This window comes from Tiliqua scincoides, chromosome 3, assembly GCF_035046505.1.
Source record: "Tiliqua scincoides isolate rTilSci1 chromosome 3, rTilSci1.hap2, whole genome shotgun sequence".
Taxonomy (NCBI): Eukaryota; Metazoa; Chordata; class Lepidosauria; order Squamata; family Scincidae; genus Tiliqua; species Tiliqua scincoides.
In genome coordinates, this window is record NC_089823.1 from 217,111,734 (window position 1) to 217,133,830 (window position 22,097).

Consider the following 22,097-nt stretch of genomic DNA (forward strand, 5'->3'; position numbering starts at 1 on the left):
GAGGAAAGCCGGACCAAAGCCTCCGCTTCCGAGGGGTGGAGAGGAAGTGAGGAGCGCCGGGCTTGAGCCGTCAGGACTGGCGCTGGCAGAGGTCAGAAATCGGGATCTGATGTTTCCCCCAAGGGGAGGGGGCTGCAGGACCGGACTGCGGTGCCTGGGTCCCTCCCTCCTTTTCAAGCCCCTGCGGCAGGTGAGCACTGGGCAGATGCCGTGGCCTTGCTCAGCCACAGGGTGCTTGCAGGGGGACTGCACCCTCGAGGTGTCAGTGGGGCAGAAGGGGCTCTGGGGGAGCTGTACCCCCACCCACACCCCCTGCACATGCAGGCTCTCTGGGGGAGAGGGGGGCTGTTCTTATGTACCAGCATGCAAACCATGGTTTACGAGGGCCGGCCAAACCAGGACAGCAAAGCCCGTTTTGGAGCTGTTTGCAAATTTCTGCTGCTAGATGTCAACCAGTGCAGTCCTATGTATGTCGCCTCAGAAGTCCCACTGTGGTCAGTGGAGCTTGCTCCCAGGAAAATGTGCATAGGATTGCAGCCTTCATGAACATCTTAACACAGTGGTCCTCACACATTTAGCCCCGGGGCCCACATCTTAGAATGAGAATCTGTCAGAAACCACCAGAAATGATGTCATGACCAGAAGTGACATCATCAAGCAGGAACATTTTTAGCAATCCAAGGCTGCAATCATACCCACGCTTACCCAGGAGTAAGTCCCATTGACTATCATTGTTAAAAGAATATACAGAGCAGCTTGTTAAAAGTACAGGTCTGTCACATTTCTCCAAATGCAGTCACTTACCAGGGTAGCATCAAGTCTAATATATTAAAAATAAAATATTGAAATGAATGGGGACCCACCTGAAACTGACCCGCGACCCACCTAGTGGGTCCCGACCCACAATTTGAGAAGCACTGCCTTAACACTTCCCTCTATTTCTACTGCTGGTCAGGTAACTCGTGACTCCTTCTGCATTGCAGGAAGACAAGGAGAACATGCCAGCGGGACTGTTCTTATGTTCCTTTCTGCATGAGCACATGAAATGTATGCAGGGGAGGGGCATGCAGAAGGATCCCAATTGCATCAGCAAATGCATGCAGAGGGAGACCCAATTTACCCTGCCACATCTATGGAGGCCCTGTACCCATCCCACATTAAGAAGAGAGTGTGCGGTTTCCTCCCTCCTCCTGCAACTTCTGCCTGTTTCACATAAGTGGGTGGAAGAGATTTGTGAGTGCTAGGGTGTACTGTGGATTAGTCTGAAAGATTTTAATGTACTTGGAGAAAAAGTCAACATGAGGTTATTCTTGCTGATGCCTTGCTTGGTCTCTTAATAATTTGCACTCATGTAACTCCTCTTGCCCATGTGCCTTATTATCCACCCACAGCCAGGCATATTTTAACAGCTCTTCCATGAGTGCCAACTAAGCCTCCAGGGTATTCACAACTGTGAACAACTGTTTCCACAGACTGTTCAGCAACTTTTGCTAGCTGGGCTGTTACCAAAAAGGGCTATTTTGTTTAGGGGAATTAGTATATTAGCCTTTTGGAAACTTTTAGGATCGCAGGCTGGATAACAAAACAGCGTAATGCAGAGAAATTCCCTTGTATAGCTTAAAGAGGAGACTGGGAGAAAGATAACATTCAATCAAAGATTATATTTTTATTACAAAACACACAAAGGTAAATATAATACATTTCTCGGTTCTAGTACTTGAAAAATGTAGCTAGCATTTATGGTGGTTGCATGTGCTATGTATTTGGTGCATCCAAGAAGGAATCAGAAACGGATAGGTTGTAGGGAAGGATTTTAGGGGTTCCTTAATCTGCTAAACCCAGTTTGCTAACTAAAGATGGGGGAAGAAGGGAGGAATAGATGGGGAAGAAGGGAAGGAATTTCAGAAACACAGGATAATTACCTGTCCCGGGGAGCAGTAGGGAAGGGGAGAGTCCCATGGAGGACTTTTTGCCTTGCAGGGGGCAGCCAGAGAGAGAGCCATGTGGTGGAGTTCTCTCTTAAAAGGGGCTTGGCTGACCTGGAAGCTGGATATGAATGACCCGGATGTGACCTAGATCTGTCCTAGATGTGCATGCTCATTATACACAGTAGGACACGTGGAGCATGCAAGAACATGAAGACTGGGTATCGGCCATGACTGGGGGAGGGAGGCAGTTTGCATAAGGAGTTTAAGAGTGATAAAGCTACAACAATAGAACAATAGACTTCTTCCTCCAGAGGTGCATGCTTGTTTTGCATAACAGTGATTGAATCAGGAGACATTCCTTGACAGGAGGAGGGGATGTAATCACCATGAGCTTTGCTAAACTTGTGACTTTTACCAGGGCCTTGGAAAAGTGTACTGGAGGGAAGGGTGTCCTGTATTTGACCTGCATGAAGGTTTGACCTGCATGAGTTTTTGTCCATAATACATACAAAATCACAACTTGGAAGGAAAAAGGAGATTTTCACGTAACAGGGCTGCCCTTGTGAATTCATACCCAAATCTACAACTCAAATTATCTTAAAAAGTTGCTTTACTGATATGTGCTGCACAGCAAACAAAACAAAAGTAGAATTAATAAAATCTCATCTCAGAACACCATGGAAAATCCATGGAAAAAGTCTAGCTGTGTTCATGTCGGGGGGGGGAGGGGGGAGGAATGTCTATGAGAATCAATTCTGTTGCTTGCTGCAATCCGACTGATTTACTGTACAGGTGGGTGAGTTTAGGATTCGGTTGTTAACATTCGGTTGTTACATTCTCAGCAGTCTCAAATTAGCAGTGAACTTATGGATTATACGTGTTGATGAGTGCCTGTTCCCTCTCAGAGCCATGACTGTAACCAGGCATACCCAGATCTATACCTGGAGAGAGCTCAAGGTTCCTGAAGGCCATTGGAAAAATGTAGCAGTCAGATAGCACTACCCTGCTGACCAGACAAGGATTCTAATACTTATTCCACTCCTGTCCAACGAAGAAATGTCATATTGTCTGCCAATCTTGGGAGCTGATGTTCTACATCCCTGTTCCTACTTGTGGCTAAATGGGGCTCTGAATGGCTAAGCATAACATGTCCAGTCAAAGGCAGCAGCCCAGGCTTTTAGTATTTATTCGAGGCCTGTCCAGTTTAAAGACTTCATATTGCCTGCAAGTTGCAGGTGCCAATGTTTTTGTATACCCTGATTCCCTTCTACATTTGAACAGGGCTTTGAGGCCTGAGCATGTACAGTCAACAGTAGATTACTCATTAGTAAACTTGGTCCCAGGAACCATGCAGCTCCTGGTTCATGTTTTATGGCCTATTCCAACCGAAGAAAATGCTGGCGGAACAGGTGCTCCACCAGTGCTGGCTGCCGCAAAAGTGTCATAATGCGCTTTGCGCAGCATAAGCAGCCAGCATAGTGGTGGGACGTCTGAACCCTTTCCACACACGTCAGTGGATTGACACAGACCCACTGGCAGAGGTAACAGGTGTGGGAGCACAGGGTGCTCCTTGTGCACGCCAGCACAGGGTGTGGGAGGAGGGCAGTGAGGGGACTGAAGCAGAGGGGGAACAGGGGAGGGGGTGTGCAGAACAGTTTAGTGACAGAGATGGGGAGGTGGGTTTGATGGGACCAAGGCTTGTGCAGGATCAGTGGTGGCGGCACACACTGAATTCCCCTTCCTGTGTCTAATGCACCTGCATGGATCAACGTGGACTTACGCCAGCGATATCGCTGGCACAGGTCCGAGTTGACACATGGAAGCTGCTGGAGCTTATCCTGCAGAAGTAAAGCTTACACCTTACCCTTAGGAGACCTCCAGTAACCCAAAAATCCTTTACAGGATGTAGCAGAAGCCACTGCACTCTTCATTGCCATGTAGGGTATTTAGGAAGGATTGGGCAATGCCTGGCAGGCACTGATCCAGAGTTTCTAAAATCAGAATTTGCGGTCCCTCTGCCTTTCTCTATCCCCCTCTGTATTCTCCCAGGAAAAAAGCAAGTGAGTCATTTATATCATGACATTTTTTAAAATTATTCCTGAATGAGTGTCTTTTCCAGGACATAAGGAAATGCAGTTGCTGCTAACTTTCTTCTAGCTTCCCCATGTCTACAAAAGACCTATGCAGTCTGTTTTGTCTATCCCTTCCAGCTGCATCTGTGAAATTTTGACACACACACACCCCCCCCAAATTAAAAGTTTAGAAGGTCAGAAATACTGTAGAAATTGCTGATAATTTGCACCAATGTCATTTAGAAACAGCCCAGAAACATAAGAAAATGTAGTCGTGAGCTGTCAGTTTGCAAAAGCTGCTTACTGGAGAAACCAGGACAATTTCAAATGCAGGCTCAGAAACTATGCTCAAATACACTGTTTATACTCTTTGTACACTGCAATCACATAGTTTTGTACAAGCTCCTGTTGCAAACTTAGGAATTAAGTTTTACCATCCAGGATGAAGCCGTAGGTTTTAACAAAGGAAGTGATAATAAATGCAGTTAAACAATACCAGCTCTGAGTCAGAGAACAGAGATTTCCCCCCTCCCTCACCCTTCACTTTGTGATCACAGGGAGAGAGCCCTGAAATATCTGCTGTGATATTGCAGAAGAGCTTCAAATGGAATTTTGAGTTTTCAGTGGTAGGTAAATAAAGATTCGACAGCCAGTGGTGTGACAGGCTGAACAAACACAAGTGCTGCACAGCTTGTGTGAAGCTTTCTGACAGGGGCACCATGTAGAGAGGGAGAGCAGGGTGCCTTCACACACCGACACCAACCCTTCTGTGGTTCAGACAACATGCAACCGTTCCTCAGGAGTAGCACCTAGTGCAGGGGTGCTCAATAGGTGGATCGCGATCTACCGGTAGATCGCGGAGTGCCGACCTCCCCCCTTTCAGGTGCCTCTGGGAGGAAACGCCGGGAGTAAGGCCCATTGTACTCAATAGGGCTTACTCCCAGGTACATGTGGCTAGGATTGCAGCCTCACAGCCTAATCCTAGGCATGTCTACTCAGGAGTAAGTCCTGTTATACTCAGTGGGGCTCAAGGTACACCAACATACATTGTACACATAAATGTTATATGTTATGATGGCGTGAACATTGTAAAAAAAACTCTGGTAGATCTCCGGGCCTTGCTGGGTTTCAAAGTAGCTCTCGAGCCAAAAAAGTGTGAGCACCCCTGACCTAGTGGGTTTTAATATTTTCTGTTTTTATAAGGAATAAGAAACAACTGCAAAAAATATTCTTACAAGACACTATGTTTTCTCAAATATATCTAACTCCAAGCTGTGAGTCTCTGTGGTACATCTTTGTCCTGACACACACTGAAATTTGACACAGGGCCCCTGAATTATGGCATTTTTCACAATATGATCACAGACTTCTTGTCTGCATCTCATACTTACCAATGGTTCCCAAACCAGTGGTTCCCAAACTTGCCGGCATCGCCACGCACCCACAGTCTCTTCCTAGCTCAGCCAGGCACTTCCATCACGAATCATGCAAGATCTTGTGTGATCTTGTGTGATCCACTTCCATCACGAATCATGCAAGATCTTGTGATCCAAGATGGCTGTACCCAAATCTCGCAAAATTTCATGCAATCCAAGATGGCAGCACCCAGGAGAGCTGGTAGGAGGGTCCCCTGGGGAGTGTGCCACAGTGCCCAGGGTGCACTGCATACTTTGGGAACCTCTGGAGTAGTCTGTTAAGCCAAATACTGATCTAGAACCAGGCTTATGAATCTCCACAGGTATAGCTGCCTTTTAAATACAACAAAACCTTGCACTTTTGTCTTTGGTCATCCATGCTCTGATTGGTTGTCTCAGTTCCTGTTGGACCCCGATTGGAAACGATCCCAAACCATCGGTCTAGGGAGGGCTTCTTCAGGAGAGGGCAGGTTACCACCCCTTTAAGGCTTTTGGCAATATCTCCTTCCTTTGAAATAAATTTGCTCCCCGCCCCACCCATTCAACCAACATCTTCCCCAGGCCGATTGTAAGAGCCATGCTGGGCAAGGATTGAGAGAAGCAGGAGGCTGCACAATCCAGAGAATCCTGTCCACATCCTCAGGCTGTATAAATGGAAAAGAAACCCAAATAACTGGTTGCTCAAGGGACATCTATTGACCCTGTCAATACAGAGTCCAAGCTGAGTTGCAGTGAGCATTAGAAGAATATTCCTGAAGTGTAACAGACTCCACACCAATGTGGTACAGCTCTGCTAGACAGCATTCTGCAGGCACAATGGTGGCAGAGAAGAAGAAAGTCTTCGCTACCGCTGCAGAGTAGGTACTGCATTGTGCTCTAGCCTGTGTTCCATCAGATTTGTCACGCCTTCCTTCACCATTACTCTAGACCAGCAGGTGCCAAACCCCAGCCCACGGGCTAGATCCAATACCTGCTGCGATCCTTTCCCCGGGTGAACAGAGCTTACTGTTCCCCCAGGAGTATCTTCATTCTGGCACAGATTGTCCCCAACCTTTGCATCAGCCCACCGTGCATGCCTGGAAATCTGGTTGCAGTCTGCTGAGCAATAGAACTTGGAAGTGGCTGGCCACTGCAAAGTTTGGGGCAATCTGTGCCAAAATGAAGAGGCCCACTGGGTGGAACGGTAAGCTCTGTCCACACCAGGGATGCTTTTACTGGCACATTTGACATCTGCCAAGCCACTTCATTATCCGAAGTCTTTGGTAAACCAAAGAGCTGACCAGACTCTATGACCCAGCTGAGGTCACATACAAGTTATTTGATCCACCACTCTAGCCTTTTCCCCATTCCAGAGGTCAACCACAGCAGGGGGTGAATTGCAGGAAAATCCCCCAAAGCCTCAGGAGGATCCACCACCCTTTGGGAGTAGACTATACCATTAGGTCACCAACCTGGAGGTTAGGTGCCATAAATCACTCTAAATCCTAAAAAATTTTGTAATGTTCTGTCCGTGACAAAAGAGTAACCTTTATCTCCTCCACTACCAGATAATCTTCCCTTTGCCTAGCAGTGAAAATCAGGCCCAGCATGTGCCCAGCAACATGTGGCAGGACCTCAACTCTCTGAAACAGGCCCATGGTTGTCATGGCAGCCGTGAAATCCTGAGCCGGACCTACCTTGGGGACCTCAGCATTGAAATCCCCCAGCATGATCAGCCAGGGACACTTTTTTTTTTGGTACTTTCTCTGTACTTGTTTTTTGTACTATTTTGCAATTCTAAACACCTAGCTGTGAATATGAGATCGCCAACCGATTTTGTCCCATCAGAACAACCCATGTTCAGATATTGTTGTGATGTCACTCTTCTTCAGTTCTCCGTGTGGTAGTTTGAGTCCCACAAGTATGTTGGAAAGGCAATGCTCTTTAGGCCTGTCGTGCCTACAAATCGTTAGTCAGCCTTGCTTTGCCCCCCTGCCTGGAGTGATTGACTTCGTTAAGTATATGCTGAACCATTTTAGTGACTAATTCTCTGGGCCTTGGAGGTTTCCTGACAGTTTGCATTGCATGAAAAATGAACATGCTGCAGTTTGCTTAATTTTTAATATATGGTGAAATAATCTTTTGAAGTTTCGTTTCTGTTGTGTATTTAAAATGAGTACAGAAGAGTTTTTCCTCTGCTGCCAAGGCAACACTAATCTTCACTTGCAAAAAAAATATATTGTGCCTCGGAACATCTTGCAGTGCAATCGTATACCTGATGAAAATATGTGTGTCTTTATTAAGAGTATATCTGCAAAATGCTTCGCTGATAGCATGCTAAGTGAATACCAAGAGAGTCTGGCAAAAAGAGGAAATCAAGCACATCTTCTCCTTTGGGACATCTAGGAGACAAATCTAAATCCTCAAAAGCTATGTTGTGGATAGAAAGCAATGTTGTTTCTATTTTTAAAAAGCTGTGAAACATTAAAAACTGTGTAGCTTGTTAAACTCAAGGCTCAAAGGAAAGTTGAGGCACCTGCAGTCTCAAGAGGTAGATATTTTGTTTAGGATAGTGGTATAGTTTAAATCAGGGATCCTGAATCTCTTTGTGCCAGACTGGCATTTAGAGGGTCATGTACTACATGAACCCAGTAATTAGAGGGCCAGGGGTTCTTAGGAATAAGACAAGGTATAGAATAGTGTACCCTTAAAATATGGAAGGCTCAATGTTATGGTTCTTTCTCCGTATACAGCAACAGATAGACTACCTACCTTCTAGAACTTACTTTGTCCATCAAGTCGAGTTTATGTCTTGGGATGAACGAAGATTAATCCACGGCATTCTGAAATACTGGCCTGGATCACGGAATGAATTCATCGCAAACATCACATTTCAGCACATTGATGATGGAAGCCTAGCACTTCCTACACAGCCATGTTACAAGTGACTGCTACATTCATGTATCCATTCAGGCAGTTAAAAGAAAACAACACACACACATTCTCACCATCCTTGTAGAATCAACACATTAATGCAACCTTATAAAAGCAACAAGATACATCAGCTATTTTCAACCTTTTTCATCTCATGGCACATTGACAAGGTGATAAAATTGTCAAGGCATGACATCAGTTTTTTGACAAGTGACAAGGCACACCATACTGCTGGTGGGGGGCTCACATCCCCCAATGGTCCTACTAATAAATGACCCTCAAACTCCCATGACATATCTGTGGACCATTCATGGCTCACCAGTGTGTCATGGCACGCTTGTTGAAAATCACTGAGATATATTACAATACAATACTGCAACAGTTCCAAATAAATTAGGAGTTTATTTAGAATTCTGTTACTGTATTCCAAACTGTATTCCAAATAAATCAAGGATTCTTCTAGAGCAGTGTTTCTCAAACTGTGGTTCAAGACCCACTAGGTGGGTCTCAAGCCAATTTCAGGTGGGTCCCCATTCATTTCAGTATTTTATTTTTAATAGATTAGCCTTGATGCTACCATGGGATGTGATTGCATTTGGGGAAATATTGCAGATCTATACTTTGAACAGTGTGCTATGTATATGCTTCTAACAATCATAGTAAATGGGACTTATTCCTGGGTAAGCATGGTTAGCATTGCAGCCTAAGCTTGTTAAAAATTTCCTGCTTGATGACATCACTTCTGGACATAACATTACTTCTGGTGGGTCCTGACAGATTCTCATTCTAAAAAGTGGGTCCCAGTGCTAAATGTGTGAGAACCACTGCTCTGGACGCTTCAGAGGGGGTTCCCAATGAGATGAGATTGGTATGGGCAGACTAGCTTCCAGGAGGTAAAGAGTCTTATGAGGAATACTCAAATGTAAAGTTCAACAGGGCTGGGATAGACACATGCTTAGTTATTCATTTCAGCTTTAGGGATAGCCCTATGCACACATGCAAAGCACTATGTATGGATCAGAGCCATCGCTGTGTCTGCATTGTTGCATTAGAAAACCATTGGGAAGGCATGAAGGCCTTTACTTATACAAGTAAATAATCTTTCCCATTGCTATTTCATGGTCCCCTTTCCCAGGCGCATCCAACTCCATCCTAGGGATGCTCTATGCTGTAACCTTTCATCTTGAAATTGCACATCTCTTTCTAAATAAATGCTAGTACCCAGAAGAAGTAGACATCACATTAATTTACTGCTTCACATTTTAAGGAAGAACAAGAGATAGAACGCTTTGCTTTAGTCAACTGACTTTGCTCAGTTCTGACCTAAACACAGTTCTGATGATTCAACTTTTTATTTAAAAATATAAAAGGGGTCTTGGGAGAAAAAATGCTACAATTTAATTACCCAGATAATACATATCCAGAAATTCATAATGAAGAGGCATCAGAGCAAATATCAATAAATAATCAATGTTCCACACAATAAATCTGAATCTTACTCATTCATCTTACAAACTGCCCCAATAATGAATTTCCAAGTAGATACTGTCAAATTAAAACAGCAATCAGTTAATAATGAGGATCTCATGTGTCTAGGTAAATAAGCTGCTGGAACGTGCTGGAACGTGCTGGAACGTGGAACGTGCTGGAATCCCTAGCATGTATGCACTACTGAAACAGAGACGCCTGCGTTGGCTCGGTCATGTCGTGAGAATGGATGATGGCCGGATCCCAAAGGGTCTCCTCTATGGAGAACTTGTGCAAGGAAAGCGCCCTACAGGTAGACCACAGCTGCGATACAAGGACATCTGCAAGAGGGATCTGAAGGCCTTAGGAGTGGACCTCAACAAGTGGGAAACCCTGGCCTCTGAGCGGCCCGCTTGGAGGCAGGCTGTGCAGCATGGCCTTTTCCAGTTTGAAGAGACACTTGGCCAACAGTCTGAGGCAAAGAGGCAAAGAAGGAAGGCCCATAGCCAGGGAGACAGGCCAGGGACAGACTGCACTCGCTCCCAGTGTGGAAGGGATTGTCACTCCCGAATCGGCCTTTTCAGCCACACTAGACGCTGTTCCAGAACCACCTTTCAGAGCGCGATACCATAGTCTTTCGAGACTGAAGGTTGCCAACTACTAGGTAAATAAGCTATACCACATATTTAGCTTAATTGATTATAATATTAAAACTAATTGAACAAACTGCTTTAACAAGCTGTATAATTTAATCTTCCCATATACCTACAGTAGACTTAAATTTTACAATGCCAGCCGAAATTATCCAGCCTAATTGACGGGCTCAGTTCTTGTGAGCTGGCAATGGGAAAATATGCTTGAAGAAAGTAGCTAGCTGCTCCCAATGAGCTAGTTTTTTCCAGTTCCCACTTTGGCTTGACCCTTTAGCAGTTGCATGTTGCTCCTTAACTTGCTGAAACTATAGAAGGAAACAGGTAAGCTTCAGTCAAACCTGTCCCAACTACAGAGGCAAATTGGGACAAATTGGTCAAGGGGCTATAGTGGCAATGTAAATATCCTGGAGGAAGCCTCTGCCTGCACTTCTGAAGGAGGTGTACAAAAGTATGTTGCCAATTTGATGGTTGGGTGATATTCCCAGAAAGTTTATGTACTGGGATTTTCCAATGAGCAGTTAGAAATAAATCTTTGTGTTATCAAAAGATGTCTGCAGTGTACTCTTCTCATATATCCAGAAGACTGCCTGGAACCCTCAAAACACAGGTGTTTCACTGCACAATAGTAGAGAAAGCTGTTTGGGCCTTTTAAAATTATAAACATTTTTTAAGTGGGTCCTCCAGGCCGTATTTACCCATGGCCTGGCCACGAGGCTTTCAGGTATTTCAGGCCCCCTCTGGCACTTCAGTCTTTCGCCTGACTTCAGCTGACAGCCTGACCCTGTTACAGTAGGTACTAGACTGCACTACGTAGCCCTATATCCATTTTGATGGTCTCCTGCTGAATTCTATTCACAATTTTAAAAACTTTTTATTGTGCAAGTGTAACTCTTCCGCATATTTTAGGAGTATAATTGTTCAATACTGTATTATTTGGAAGTCAATAAAAGGGCGCAGGTAACAGTTGCTCAGTGAAAAAAAATGATGGGCCCCTAGTCCTTGTGGGGCCCCTAGACTTCAGCCTAGTCAGCCTTATGAATAATACATCCTTGGGGTCCCTGGTATCCACAGATTTGTGGTATCCGTGGGGTGCGTGCGTCCTGAACTGAGCCCCTGTGGATACGGGTGCTCACCTGTACATGCAGACTGTTGTATTAATTAGGTAGGTCTCGGTCTGATCCAGCAAAGCATTTCTCATGTCCTGAAACTAGAGGGTATTGTCAAGAACCCTTAACAGGGTATTATGCCAGTTGTAAAGAGATCCTGAGATTGCATTCTACCTTTGTACGTTTATATCATAGCATTGGATTATGGGGGTTCTAGCAAGAGTAATGTAATACCAAATTCAGCCAATTTCCACTAGATGACCTTTACTATTACAGCTAAACTATTGTAGGTGTGTGCTTTAAATTTTAGTATTTGATAATAATGGTTGCATCCACTGATAATAAGTTGCATCCACTGATAATAAAGTTGAAATATTGGATGCACCTGGGCATTGCCATGGGGGGCAAAACACACTCTTCATCCCTGACACTGGATTTGGCCACTACTGCCAAAATGTGGTGTGGGAGGTGGGCAAATGTGTCAGTAGAGACATCTTGCCCACAGTCCTAGAGGCCCTTGTAAGATATATAGGTCCTCACTACAGTACACACGTGTCCTCTCATAATGACAGGAATTCACTAGTAAATAACTAATTACAATTTTGTACTCACTTTAATGATTCTCCTGATGGGGATTGGTTTGTTTTTTTTTTAAAAAAGGCACAACAGCACTTATTAATATTTCAAAAGATAAGCTGAGTTGCAGTTCCCTAAAGAGCATGTTATAGTGGGTGGAACATTTCATTGAATTAGGTATCATCATCCCATGAGATCAGTCTTGATCTCTCCTGCCAGAAATGTTTCAACTATTTCTGATCCATATAGACAGTGTAATGCTGCTGCATTCATGTCTTAAATACTATGCATGATGACTAATGAGTAATGGGGGAGGGAGGGGGGAGAGATTTTGTCTCATAGCCAGAGCTTGTTGTAGTTTTGTATAGTTATAAAATCTAATAACTATATTTTAAGGAATTTATCACAGTATTAAGATGTAAAAGCTGATCGTTCTGTATCTTGACAAGGCATTTAAAACCGGCCTTTTAAGTTAGAAAAATGAGCATAAATGGAGAATAAAGGAAAATGACTGCTTTTATGACACACACATAATAATAATACGCAGTATTTATATACTCAAAGGATCCCAAAGGATACCCAAAGGATCCCAAAGGATCTCCTCTATGGAGAACTTGTGCAAGGAAAGCGCCCTACAGGTAGACCACAGCTGCGATACAAGGACATCTGCAAGAGGGATCTGAAGGCCTTAGGGATGGACCTCAACAAGTGGGAAACCCTGGCCTCTGAGCGGCCCGCTTGGACGCAGGCTGTGCAGCATGGCCTTTCCCAGTTTGAAGAGACACTTTGCCAACAGTCTGAGGCTAAGAGGCATAGAAGGAAGGCCCATAGCCAGGGAGACAGACCAGGGACAGACTGCACTTGCTCCCTGTGTGGAAGGGATTGTCATTCCCGGATTGGCCTTTTCAGCCACACTAGACGCTGTGCCAGAACCACCTTTCAGAGCGCGATACCATAGTCTTTCGAGACTGAAGGTTGCCAATACATTTATATACTACTTTTGGTTGAAGATAATCACACATAGCCTTAGTAGTAGATCCTCTTTGACAATATACTGGCTGCTGTTTAGACAGATATATAGACTTCTTTTCTGGCTTGGGTTCAAGGGAAACATGAATGTGCTAGCACTGCTAACACCCTTGTGTTAGTCACTAACAGTGCAGTCCTGTACATAGTAACTCAGATGTAAGGCTCATTCAGTTCAGTGGGAGTTATTCCCAAGTAAATGTGTATAGGACTGCAGCCTAAACCAATTCTCTCCCCTCTTCAAGCAGTTTCAAAACAGTAAAAAAAAATAATTCAGAAAATTAAACACTTTGGAACTAGTGTCTGATTGGACAGTATATGTTACAGAGAAGAGGTTAGCAGGCAGCTTAGTTGAAGTTGAAACAGGTGAACTGGAAGAGGCAATTAGGATTCCATTAACAGGCTCTGCATGTGTTTTTACAGGAGCAAACGTGGGGAAAGGGTGCTCTGCAAATGAATCCTCCACATCTCCTCCTTCACATCTCCTCATTCTGTTCCGAAACCCCCTGTGGATATCTGAATCTGCAGATACGAGTGGATGCCTTTCCCCACTTTCCAGGGGCACTCGGGCACGGAGCGTGCGCTGAGGGGGTCTGGGGATGCAATGTGCGGATAAGTGAATTCATAGTTAAGGGATTCACAGATACAGGGGTCTTCTGTATGTCCACCTTCACCCTTAGTGTATTTAACCCACTTCACATTCACTGCCACAGTAATCCTTACCACAATCTATGTGATAGGTCAGTGCAATTATATATTACAGATTGGATGGGGTCAGGTAACAGTGGCCTGCCTAAGGCCCATGGCACAAATGAATCGGGTTTCTTTTGTCAACAGCTCAGTCTTTTGCATATTCTTGTTGATAGAAAATTTGTAAACAGTACAAAGATAATCATTACAAATAATAGAGTTTGCACAAGCCCCCAATATGCTTGGGAAAAGGGAAAAGGATTGTGGAGCAGTGGACAGGAGATTAATTACCTGCTTCAGATAAATCCAAGCTTTCTGGGAAAGACTGGGGGGATACTGGAATGAAAAAGTGAAGACAAACCTATCCAAAAGACTTGGGGGTGGACAAACAAAACACAGTTATGGAAAAAAGAGGTGAAACAGTATTGCAAAAGCATGTGTATATTTTGTGGAAAAATAAGCATCAAGTTCAGTCTGAATCACTTCTGACCTTCCTTCTGAGTCACAACACAACCAACAGGTTGGAAGAAAAAGTGCAGTTTTGGTCACTGTGTTTTATTTTTGTGAACATGTCTTGCTCTGCCCTGGCACTTGGTGTTTCTGTGTCAGAAAAGCTGCATCACATTCTTGGACACTTTGGTGTGAACATGTTTGTGTTTCTGGTTACAGACTTTGTACTTCTGGGCAGGAGGTCTGGTCTTGAGGGTAGAGCCTCCATTTGCCTGAAAATAGCATCCACAAGGTCGCCAGTTTGAGGCCACCAGCACCGTGCGACCTTGAAGCAGCTGATAAGCTGAAGCCAAGCTATTCCATCTGCTCTGAGCGTGGGAGGATGGAGTCCAGAATGTGAGACCAGATCAGAGAGAAACACCTGAATGTTGTGGTTCTTGAAAGAAAGAACCTTCTTTCATTTGTAAAAATCCCTACGGGGATTTAAATAAGCCTGCCTATGTAAACCGCCTTGAATAAAGACGAAGAAAGGCGGTATATAAATATCTGTATTATTATTATTATTATTTTCAATTCCACACACCACCATTGTGCAGGCAGGCATCAAAACCAAGGGAATGAAGCAAGTCCAATCGGAGCCAAATATCGAAATTGATTGCCACTCAGGTGGATGTGGAACCAGAATGCAGTGGGTCCTGTTCATCTGAAATGAAACCCGTAGAGCACAAATTTCAACCACATTGATGTGCTGCGATTGGTCCATAGGTGTGCCACAGGAAGGTCATGTGTTAGTAGGGCCAATGGGGGGTGTGAGCCCCCCACTGGCAGCATGGTGTGCCTTGTCAATAAAAAACCTAATGGTGTGCCTTGTCAGTGTGAGATGAAAAAAGTTGAAAATCACTGCCGTAAAGCATTACTGACTCGCTAGGATGTGTCTCTGAGAAGTAACCTACAGGTTGGTTCTGAAGAGATAAGCCAGGTGCCTCTGGAGACTACCTAGGTGCATCAGGATTGGAGAGAAGTAATTCAGAAACAGAGAGGTTGCCTGATTCTATGCCTGTCAATTTAAAAAAAGACTGTGACAGTCACATAACAAGTGTTTGTGCACTTTGCTTGTTGATGTAATTAGCAGTTACTGAAAGAAGCACTGTTAAAACAAAAAACCAATAAACAGAAGCAGGTTGCCATCTGCTCACATGGAATTAGCTCCTGTTCTTTTAAGCACTCCAAGGCACGGAGGCATTGCAAATTTGCTTTCTGATTCCCATCTCTCTTTTTTTCCCTCTGGGAAGACGGCATCAGTTTGCATAATGGGCAGAAACTAACAGGTGAAGCTTTTCCTATTGTTGCATCTTCATGTCTGGAAAATCTTCACCTGTTGATTTTAACCTGTTATGCAACTATTAGTAGGCAACCTTCAGTCTTGAAAAACTATGGTATCATGCTCTGAATGGTGGTTCTGGCACAGCGTCTAGTGTGGTCGAAAAGGCCAATCTGGGAGTGACAATCCCTTCCACACTGGGAGCAAGTGCAGTCTGTCCCTGGTCTGTCTCCCTGGCTATGGGCCTTCCTTCTTTGCCTCTTTGCCTCAGACTGTTGGCCAAGTGTCTATTCAAACTGGAAAAGGCCATGCTGCACAGCCTGCCTCCAAGCGGGCCGCTCAGAGGCCAGGGTTTCCCACCTGTTGAGGTCCACTCCTAAGGCCTTCAGATCCCTCTTGCAGATGTCCTTGTATCGCAGCTGTGGTCTACCTGTAGGGCGCTTTCCTTGCACGAGTTCTCCATAGAGGAGATCCTTTGGGATCCAGCCATCATCCATTCTCATGACATGACCGAGCCAACGCAGGCGTCTCTCTTTCAGCAGTGCATACATGCTAGGGATTCCAGCACGTTCCAGGACTGTGTTGTTTGGAACTTTGTCCTGCCAGGTGATGCCGAGGATGCGTCGGAGGCAGCGCATGTGGAAAGCGTTCAGTTTCCTGTTGTGAGTGAAGAGTCCATGACTCGCTGCAGTACAGAACTGTACTCAGGACGCAAGCTCTGTAGACCTGGATCTTGGTATGGACCAGATCAGACGGAAAGCTCTTCAACCTCTCCAGACTGAGAGCAAAGTCCAAAGTCCATCTGAAATGTCTGCTCTTTGCCGACGATACAGCTGTCACTACCCACTCTGCCAAAGATCTCCAGCAGCTCATGGATCGTTTTAGCAAGGCCTGCCAAGATTTTGGACTGACAATCAGCCTGAAGAAAACACAGGTCATGGTTCAGGATGTGGACTCACCTCCCTGCATTACAATCTCTGCGCATGAACTGGAGGTTGTCCATGACTTTGTGTACCTTGGCTCAACGATCTCCAACACTCTTTCTCTCGATACCGAGCTAAACAAACGCATCGGTAAAGCAGCTACCATGTTTTCCAGACTCACAAGGAGAGTCTGGTCCAACAAGAAGCTGACGGAACATACCAAGATCCAGGTCTACAGAGCTTGCGTCCTGAGTATGCAACTATTAGAAAGAACACAAATAGTTGTCCACCTTGTTCTTTGCTGGAGCATTTCAGTTAAGCCATTTCTGCCCAATGCCATTTCTGCCCAATGTTGCATATATGCAACAGGGATCAAATGTGTCCACCTGTGGGCTGGGCAGATATGGGTTAATTATTCTCACTCCCTTCCCCTGTACTGTTCTTTCACAGTAGGTGGGAACAGAAAGTGACTATTGTCTACCTCTGTCTGACAGTAAGAAAAACCATACTAGCACCTCAAGCTTCTCTCTCCTTGTTCCATAACTGTAAGAAGGCAATGCACCATTGTGGGTGAGGAGATGCCAAAACTAGCTTGTGATACAATTCATGAATGGCAAAGGGACACAAATGGGTATGAGTCTGATTGCCTGTATTTGTTCAACAGTAAAAAAAAGGGAAAGGACTAATCTGGGCAGCCTTTATAAATTATCAAGATTCAGTATGTTTGTAATTTTACACATCTTGGCCATTCTCTGCAAGCGAAAAGGTGCCTTTGTGCATATGTTTTGCGTTCCGACATGCCCCAGTCATCTCTCTTGCTATGTGGCTCGCTTGCTAAGGTTGGTTGCAGTTGAAATAAGCCATGTGAAAAACAATTATTTCTGTTGTGTGGCTTTAAATTATTCACACTCATCTTTCTTGACGGATTCTTGAACAAAAAGTGGAGAGATTGTTAGCAAATTATACCTTTTAACTTAGTGAAACAGGACCAAAAAAAAACCAGTTGCTCTTGTTAAAGTTGATAACGTAAATGCTCATGTAGAAAGGTATAATTAAAAGGGAGTTATGTGCTACAAGGATCTGTTTGAGCCAGGGCCTGTGTTTAATGTAGCATGCTCGTTAGCCGTAGAGATAATGATCTTTTCTGACATCTTGCCTTATTAATTCTGCTGTCTTTCTAATAAGTTCTCTGAAAATAAGCAAAATCACACCATATCTCTGATACATCCAGGCCAGATTACTGTGTAAGGAACTGCATGTGGAGGTGCCATTGACCAGCACCCGAAAAGTTTCCGTTGGTGCAGAATGTGGGAGCCAAATGGTTTGCTAGGACTGACCATTGCCAGCTACTTACACCAATATTGGAAGATCTTCACTGGTTGCTTAACTGCTCAACTCAGACTGCTGCTTTTGACTTGCAAAGACCTCCATGGCCTCCAAGCCTGCCTGACAATTAAAATCTCAGGAGCCCTTTTCTGGGTGTCCTTGCTGATATGCAGCCAGCAAGGGTGCCTTTTGAATGCTGGCACTCAATCTGTGCAAGTCTCTTTTCAGACAGGTCTATCTGGTATGTCGTTCTCTTTAGTGCACCAGGCAGAGTTCATCTTGTTCTTTTTTGCATTACTTTAATGGTTGCTTATTCTTATATTAATGGTTCTTAACAGCATTGGAATCACAGGTATTTTCCTTTTTATCTGTTTTCTTTTGTTGCTGACTTCATTGGCTTTCCTTGTTTTCTCTATTGCTCTTCATTTTCTTTTTCTTTGTATTTTTTATTGCCTGGGGACTATTTTGCAGAAGGTGGAGTAAAACTGGGAGATCGCAGTTTGGAACAGACAAAAGACCAACAAAATGAGAACTGGCTGAAGGCACCTTGGGGTGTAAGATGTGGGGGTCTGTTGTGGGGTAATGGATCTGATGCTTGAAAGGAACATATGGTCTTTAACTCCATTTATGCTTTACTTTGTGTATCTTAAATGAACTGGTTATTTCAAAAGTGCTATAAGACTCCACTCTACACTCTATGTGCACTCTGGGGGCCCAATCCTATCCAACTTTCCAGCACTGATGCAGCTGTGCCAATGGGGTACATGCTGCATTCTGTGATGGTGGGGCAGTCATGGAGGCCTCCTCAAGGTAAAGGAACATGTATTCTCTTGAGTCTGCATTGCAGCTGCGTCAGGCTTGGAAAGTTGGATAGGATTGGGCTCTGGGTTCTCCTCCATTGGAAACCAAACCCAGGTGTGCTTCCCTTGTGGCTTCTTACCACTTGGGTGGCATTCTAGCTACAGTATATACTGGCTACAGGTCTGTCCACAAATTAGTTGGCGAAGGAGCCAGCAGAATAGGATGGCCTCATATTGTGCTAACCTAGCAGATGCTATGTGAAATTTGCTCAGCAGGACTGAGCATGGGGGGAAAAAAGGTACCACTGTTTGTCTGCATGATGTGTACCCTTTTCTTTTCAGAAAATCATTTCAGGAATCTTGTTTGTTGCCATGATGGGTCGATATATTTAGATAAATGTGGCAGTGATTGTACAAAGTGAAGACATTTTGTTACGAATCTTGCAAACGCATTAATCAGTATTACTACAATGCAGCCATTTTCAACCACTGTGCCGCGGCACACTGGTGTGCCGCGAATGGTCCCCAGGTGTGCCGCAGGAGTTTGGTGGAGGGTCATTTATTAATAAGACCATTGGGGATATGAGCCCCCCACCAACAGAAAGATGTGCCTTGACAATTGTCCAAAAACTGATGGTGTGCCTTGACAATTATAGTACCTTGTTGGTGTGCCATGAGACGAAAAAGGCTGAAAATCACTGCTACAATGAATGCTAAATGATGGCTGAAATAGCTCAAAACGAAGACGCATTGCGTACCATGCTTCATGGTACAAACCTCTAAATATAGCTGCTTTATTTTTATGCCATTTACAAAATGTAACTTCTTGAGAAGCCGCTCTGGTATTGCATGATAATATATCTTTGCTGAAAAGTGTCTAACTTAGTGGGTCTGTGCAACCACCATTACAAGAACATTAGAGTACACAGAGATGAATAATTCCTCTTACACTGTACATATTACAGTGTTCCTGTTTCTGCAGATGTGAAGAAGGCTCACTGAGAAGTATTTAGCACTTCGCATTTGTGCAGAAATTAGCATAGCTGGATGTACCAGGAAGCCAAAGCAAAGCTGTCAAGCTTGGAAATAAAAAAAGACACTGTGTGACAATCCAAAAACTCACCTGGCTCTCAGAGTAGCATGAAAATATGTACATAAAGAAGGGGACCCCTGAAATGAGGAGAAGGGTGTATGCTCCAGCTTCCGAGTGCAGGGTCTCCAATGGTGATCACACTACATGAGCAGGGTTATGTGGGACCACAAGCTGGTCTATGTGCTCTCCCTTGTATTTTTCCTTACATCCTTCAATCATGTAGCAGGGGAATCCTGTTTGTTAAAGCTCAGCTCTGCAGTTTGTCTGAACCTGGAGCTGTGTTTCCAACCCAGAATTAAACCAACATTTGAAATTGAGATTGAACTCAGTTTTCCAATGCTGGTTTAATCAATGTTTGTAAACTACAGTTAAAGCAGAACTCCAGGATTGGATGAGCTGGAGAGCTGTGGTTTCAAACAAGCACACTCAGTGACAAAGGTGGGGTTGTACAGGGAGTATATAATGCATGAACTTGGGCCATATTCACAACTAAATAAACAATGGTTTGTTGGGTTGCCTGAACCATCCATTGTTCACATGCTGTATGTACACATGACATACAGGAAGCTGCAGCTAAATAAATCTTTCCAAAATATGTATTGGCAAAGGGTCCGTGAAGATAATTTAGCACTCATTTATGATTTGTGCACAGTGCACAATTGAGACATCAGTTTTATTTATCAGATGAATTGCTCTTTGATACTAATTGTGTTCTTATTATAATTCTAGAAACCTTGGGAAGTCTGGATTAAGAGTTTCATGTTTGGGGTTAGGTAAGTACTTTATATTGTTTTGGGGTGTGTGTGTGTGTGTGTCTATACAGATGGGGCCTTGGTCCGTTCTCGGACCTCTGTGGATACAGAAAACCGTGATAAGCAAATCTGCGGTTTTTGACCCCATAAACCAGGGGTGTCCAAAGATTTTGGCAGGAGGGCCACATTATCTCTCTGACGGTGTGTCAGGGGCCGGGAGGAAAAAAGAATTAATTTACATTTAAAATTTGAATAAGTTTACATAAACAAATATATTAAAGATGAACTTATATGAATGAATGAAGGTTTTGCAATAGCTCAAGGCCTATAAGAGGCCTGGCACAAAGCAAGGCTGGCCTTTCCTTCGCTGCCGCTGCTGCATCACAGACATGAAACAGCAAGCAGTGGAGGGAGCCCTCATCCCACAGCTCACACAAGAGGTCAGACAGTCGCCTTCACGCTGAAAGCAGTAGCGTTGGGCCAGCATGGGGTCCAACAAATCTCCAGAGGGCCAGAGGCTCATTGGAGACTGGGGGCTTGCTGAGGGCCACATTGGGAGTCCTCGAGGGCTGCAAGTGGCCTCAGAGCCGGGGTTTGGGCACACCTGCCATAAACCCTGTGAAGGGGACTGGAGCTAGGCTCTGGTCACTTCCAGAGGGCTTTCTGAAGCCCACAGAGGCCTCATGCATCCACCCACAGCTTCTGCAGGCTTCAGAATGGCCAAAAAGGCAAAAAAATAAAGTAACTTCTGGTTTCTGGAGGGAAATCAAAAGTGACGTTTATAATGCCTTATAAGGCATTAGGAAGCCCAGAGCTTACCTCTGGGGCCAAGGGATTAAAATGTCAACCTCTTATTTTCTTCTGGAAACAGGAAGTCACTTTTTTTTTTTTTTTTTTTGCCTTTCTGGCCATTCTGAAGCCCGCAGGTAGAAACACGCAGCCTCTGCAGGCTTCAGAAAGCTCTCTGGAACTACATCCCCTTAGAAGGGTTCAGGTGGAGCCAAGTCTGACTCAACACAGGTCTGGGGGCTCCACCTGTGAGTGTATGTGTACACATGCATTCACACACACTAGCAAGTTTTGCAAAATTTCGATGATATTTTTGCTAATTATGTAGATAAAACTGTGCTTCTTTATTTCAGATAGAAATATATCTGAATATATGCGCTGTGAGCTTGTGTGAATGTGTGGCGTACACCTTTCTTTGACTCTGTTTTGTATGTTAGGGTGCATTTATGTTGCATCCAGTTCTTTGTTAATCAACAGAGACCTCTAAAAGACTACAGTGTGGGCATTCTTACTCTCTAGGTGCAGCAGCAGTAAGACGAAACTGAACCATGCACCTTGAGGACTCAGGGCCCCATCCTATCCAATTGTCCAGTGCTGGTGCAGCTGTGCCAATGGGGCATGCGCTGCATCTTTTGGTGGGGCAGCGGTCACAGGCGCCTTCTTAAGGTATGGCAACATTTGTTCCCTCACCTTGGGGCTGCATTGTGGCTGCACCGGTGCTGGAAAATTGGATAGGATCCGGCCCTCAAACATTATCTGAAGATTGATCATGCTGTCAAATAAAAAATGTATTTAAC

General features: G+C 44.4%; 1 protein-coding gene across 4 annotated transcripts in view; it reads left to right on the top strand.

Moving 5' to 3' along the window:
- The window catches only part of KCNAB1 (potassium voltage-gated channel subfamily A regulatory beta subunit 1), a 163,904-nt gene that overhangs the window by 74,551 nt on the left and 67,256 nt on the right, over window positions 1-22,097 (top strand). For all 4 annotated transcript variants that reach the window (XM_066619808.1, XM_066619809.1, XM_066619810.1 and 1 more), the window contains exon 2: window positions 20,489-20,532. In XM_066619808.1, the coding sequence (XP_066475905.1) occupies window positions 20,489-20,532 (44 nt within the window). The remainder of the gene's footprint in view (window positions 1-20,488; window positions 20,533-22,097) is intronic.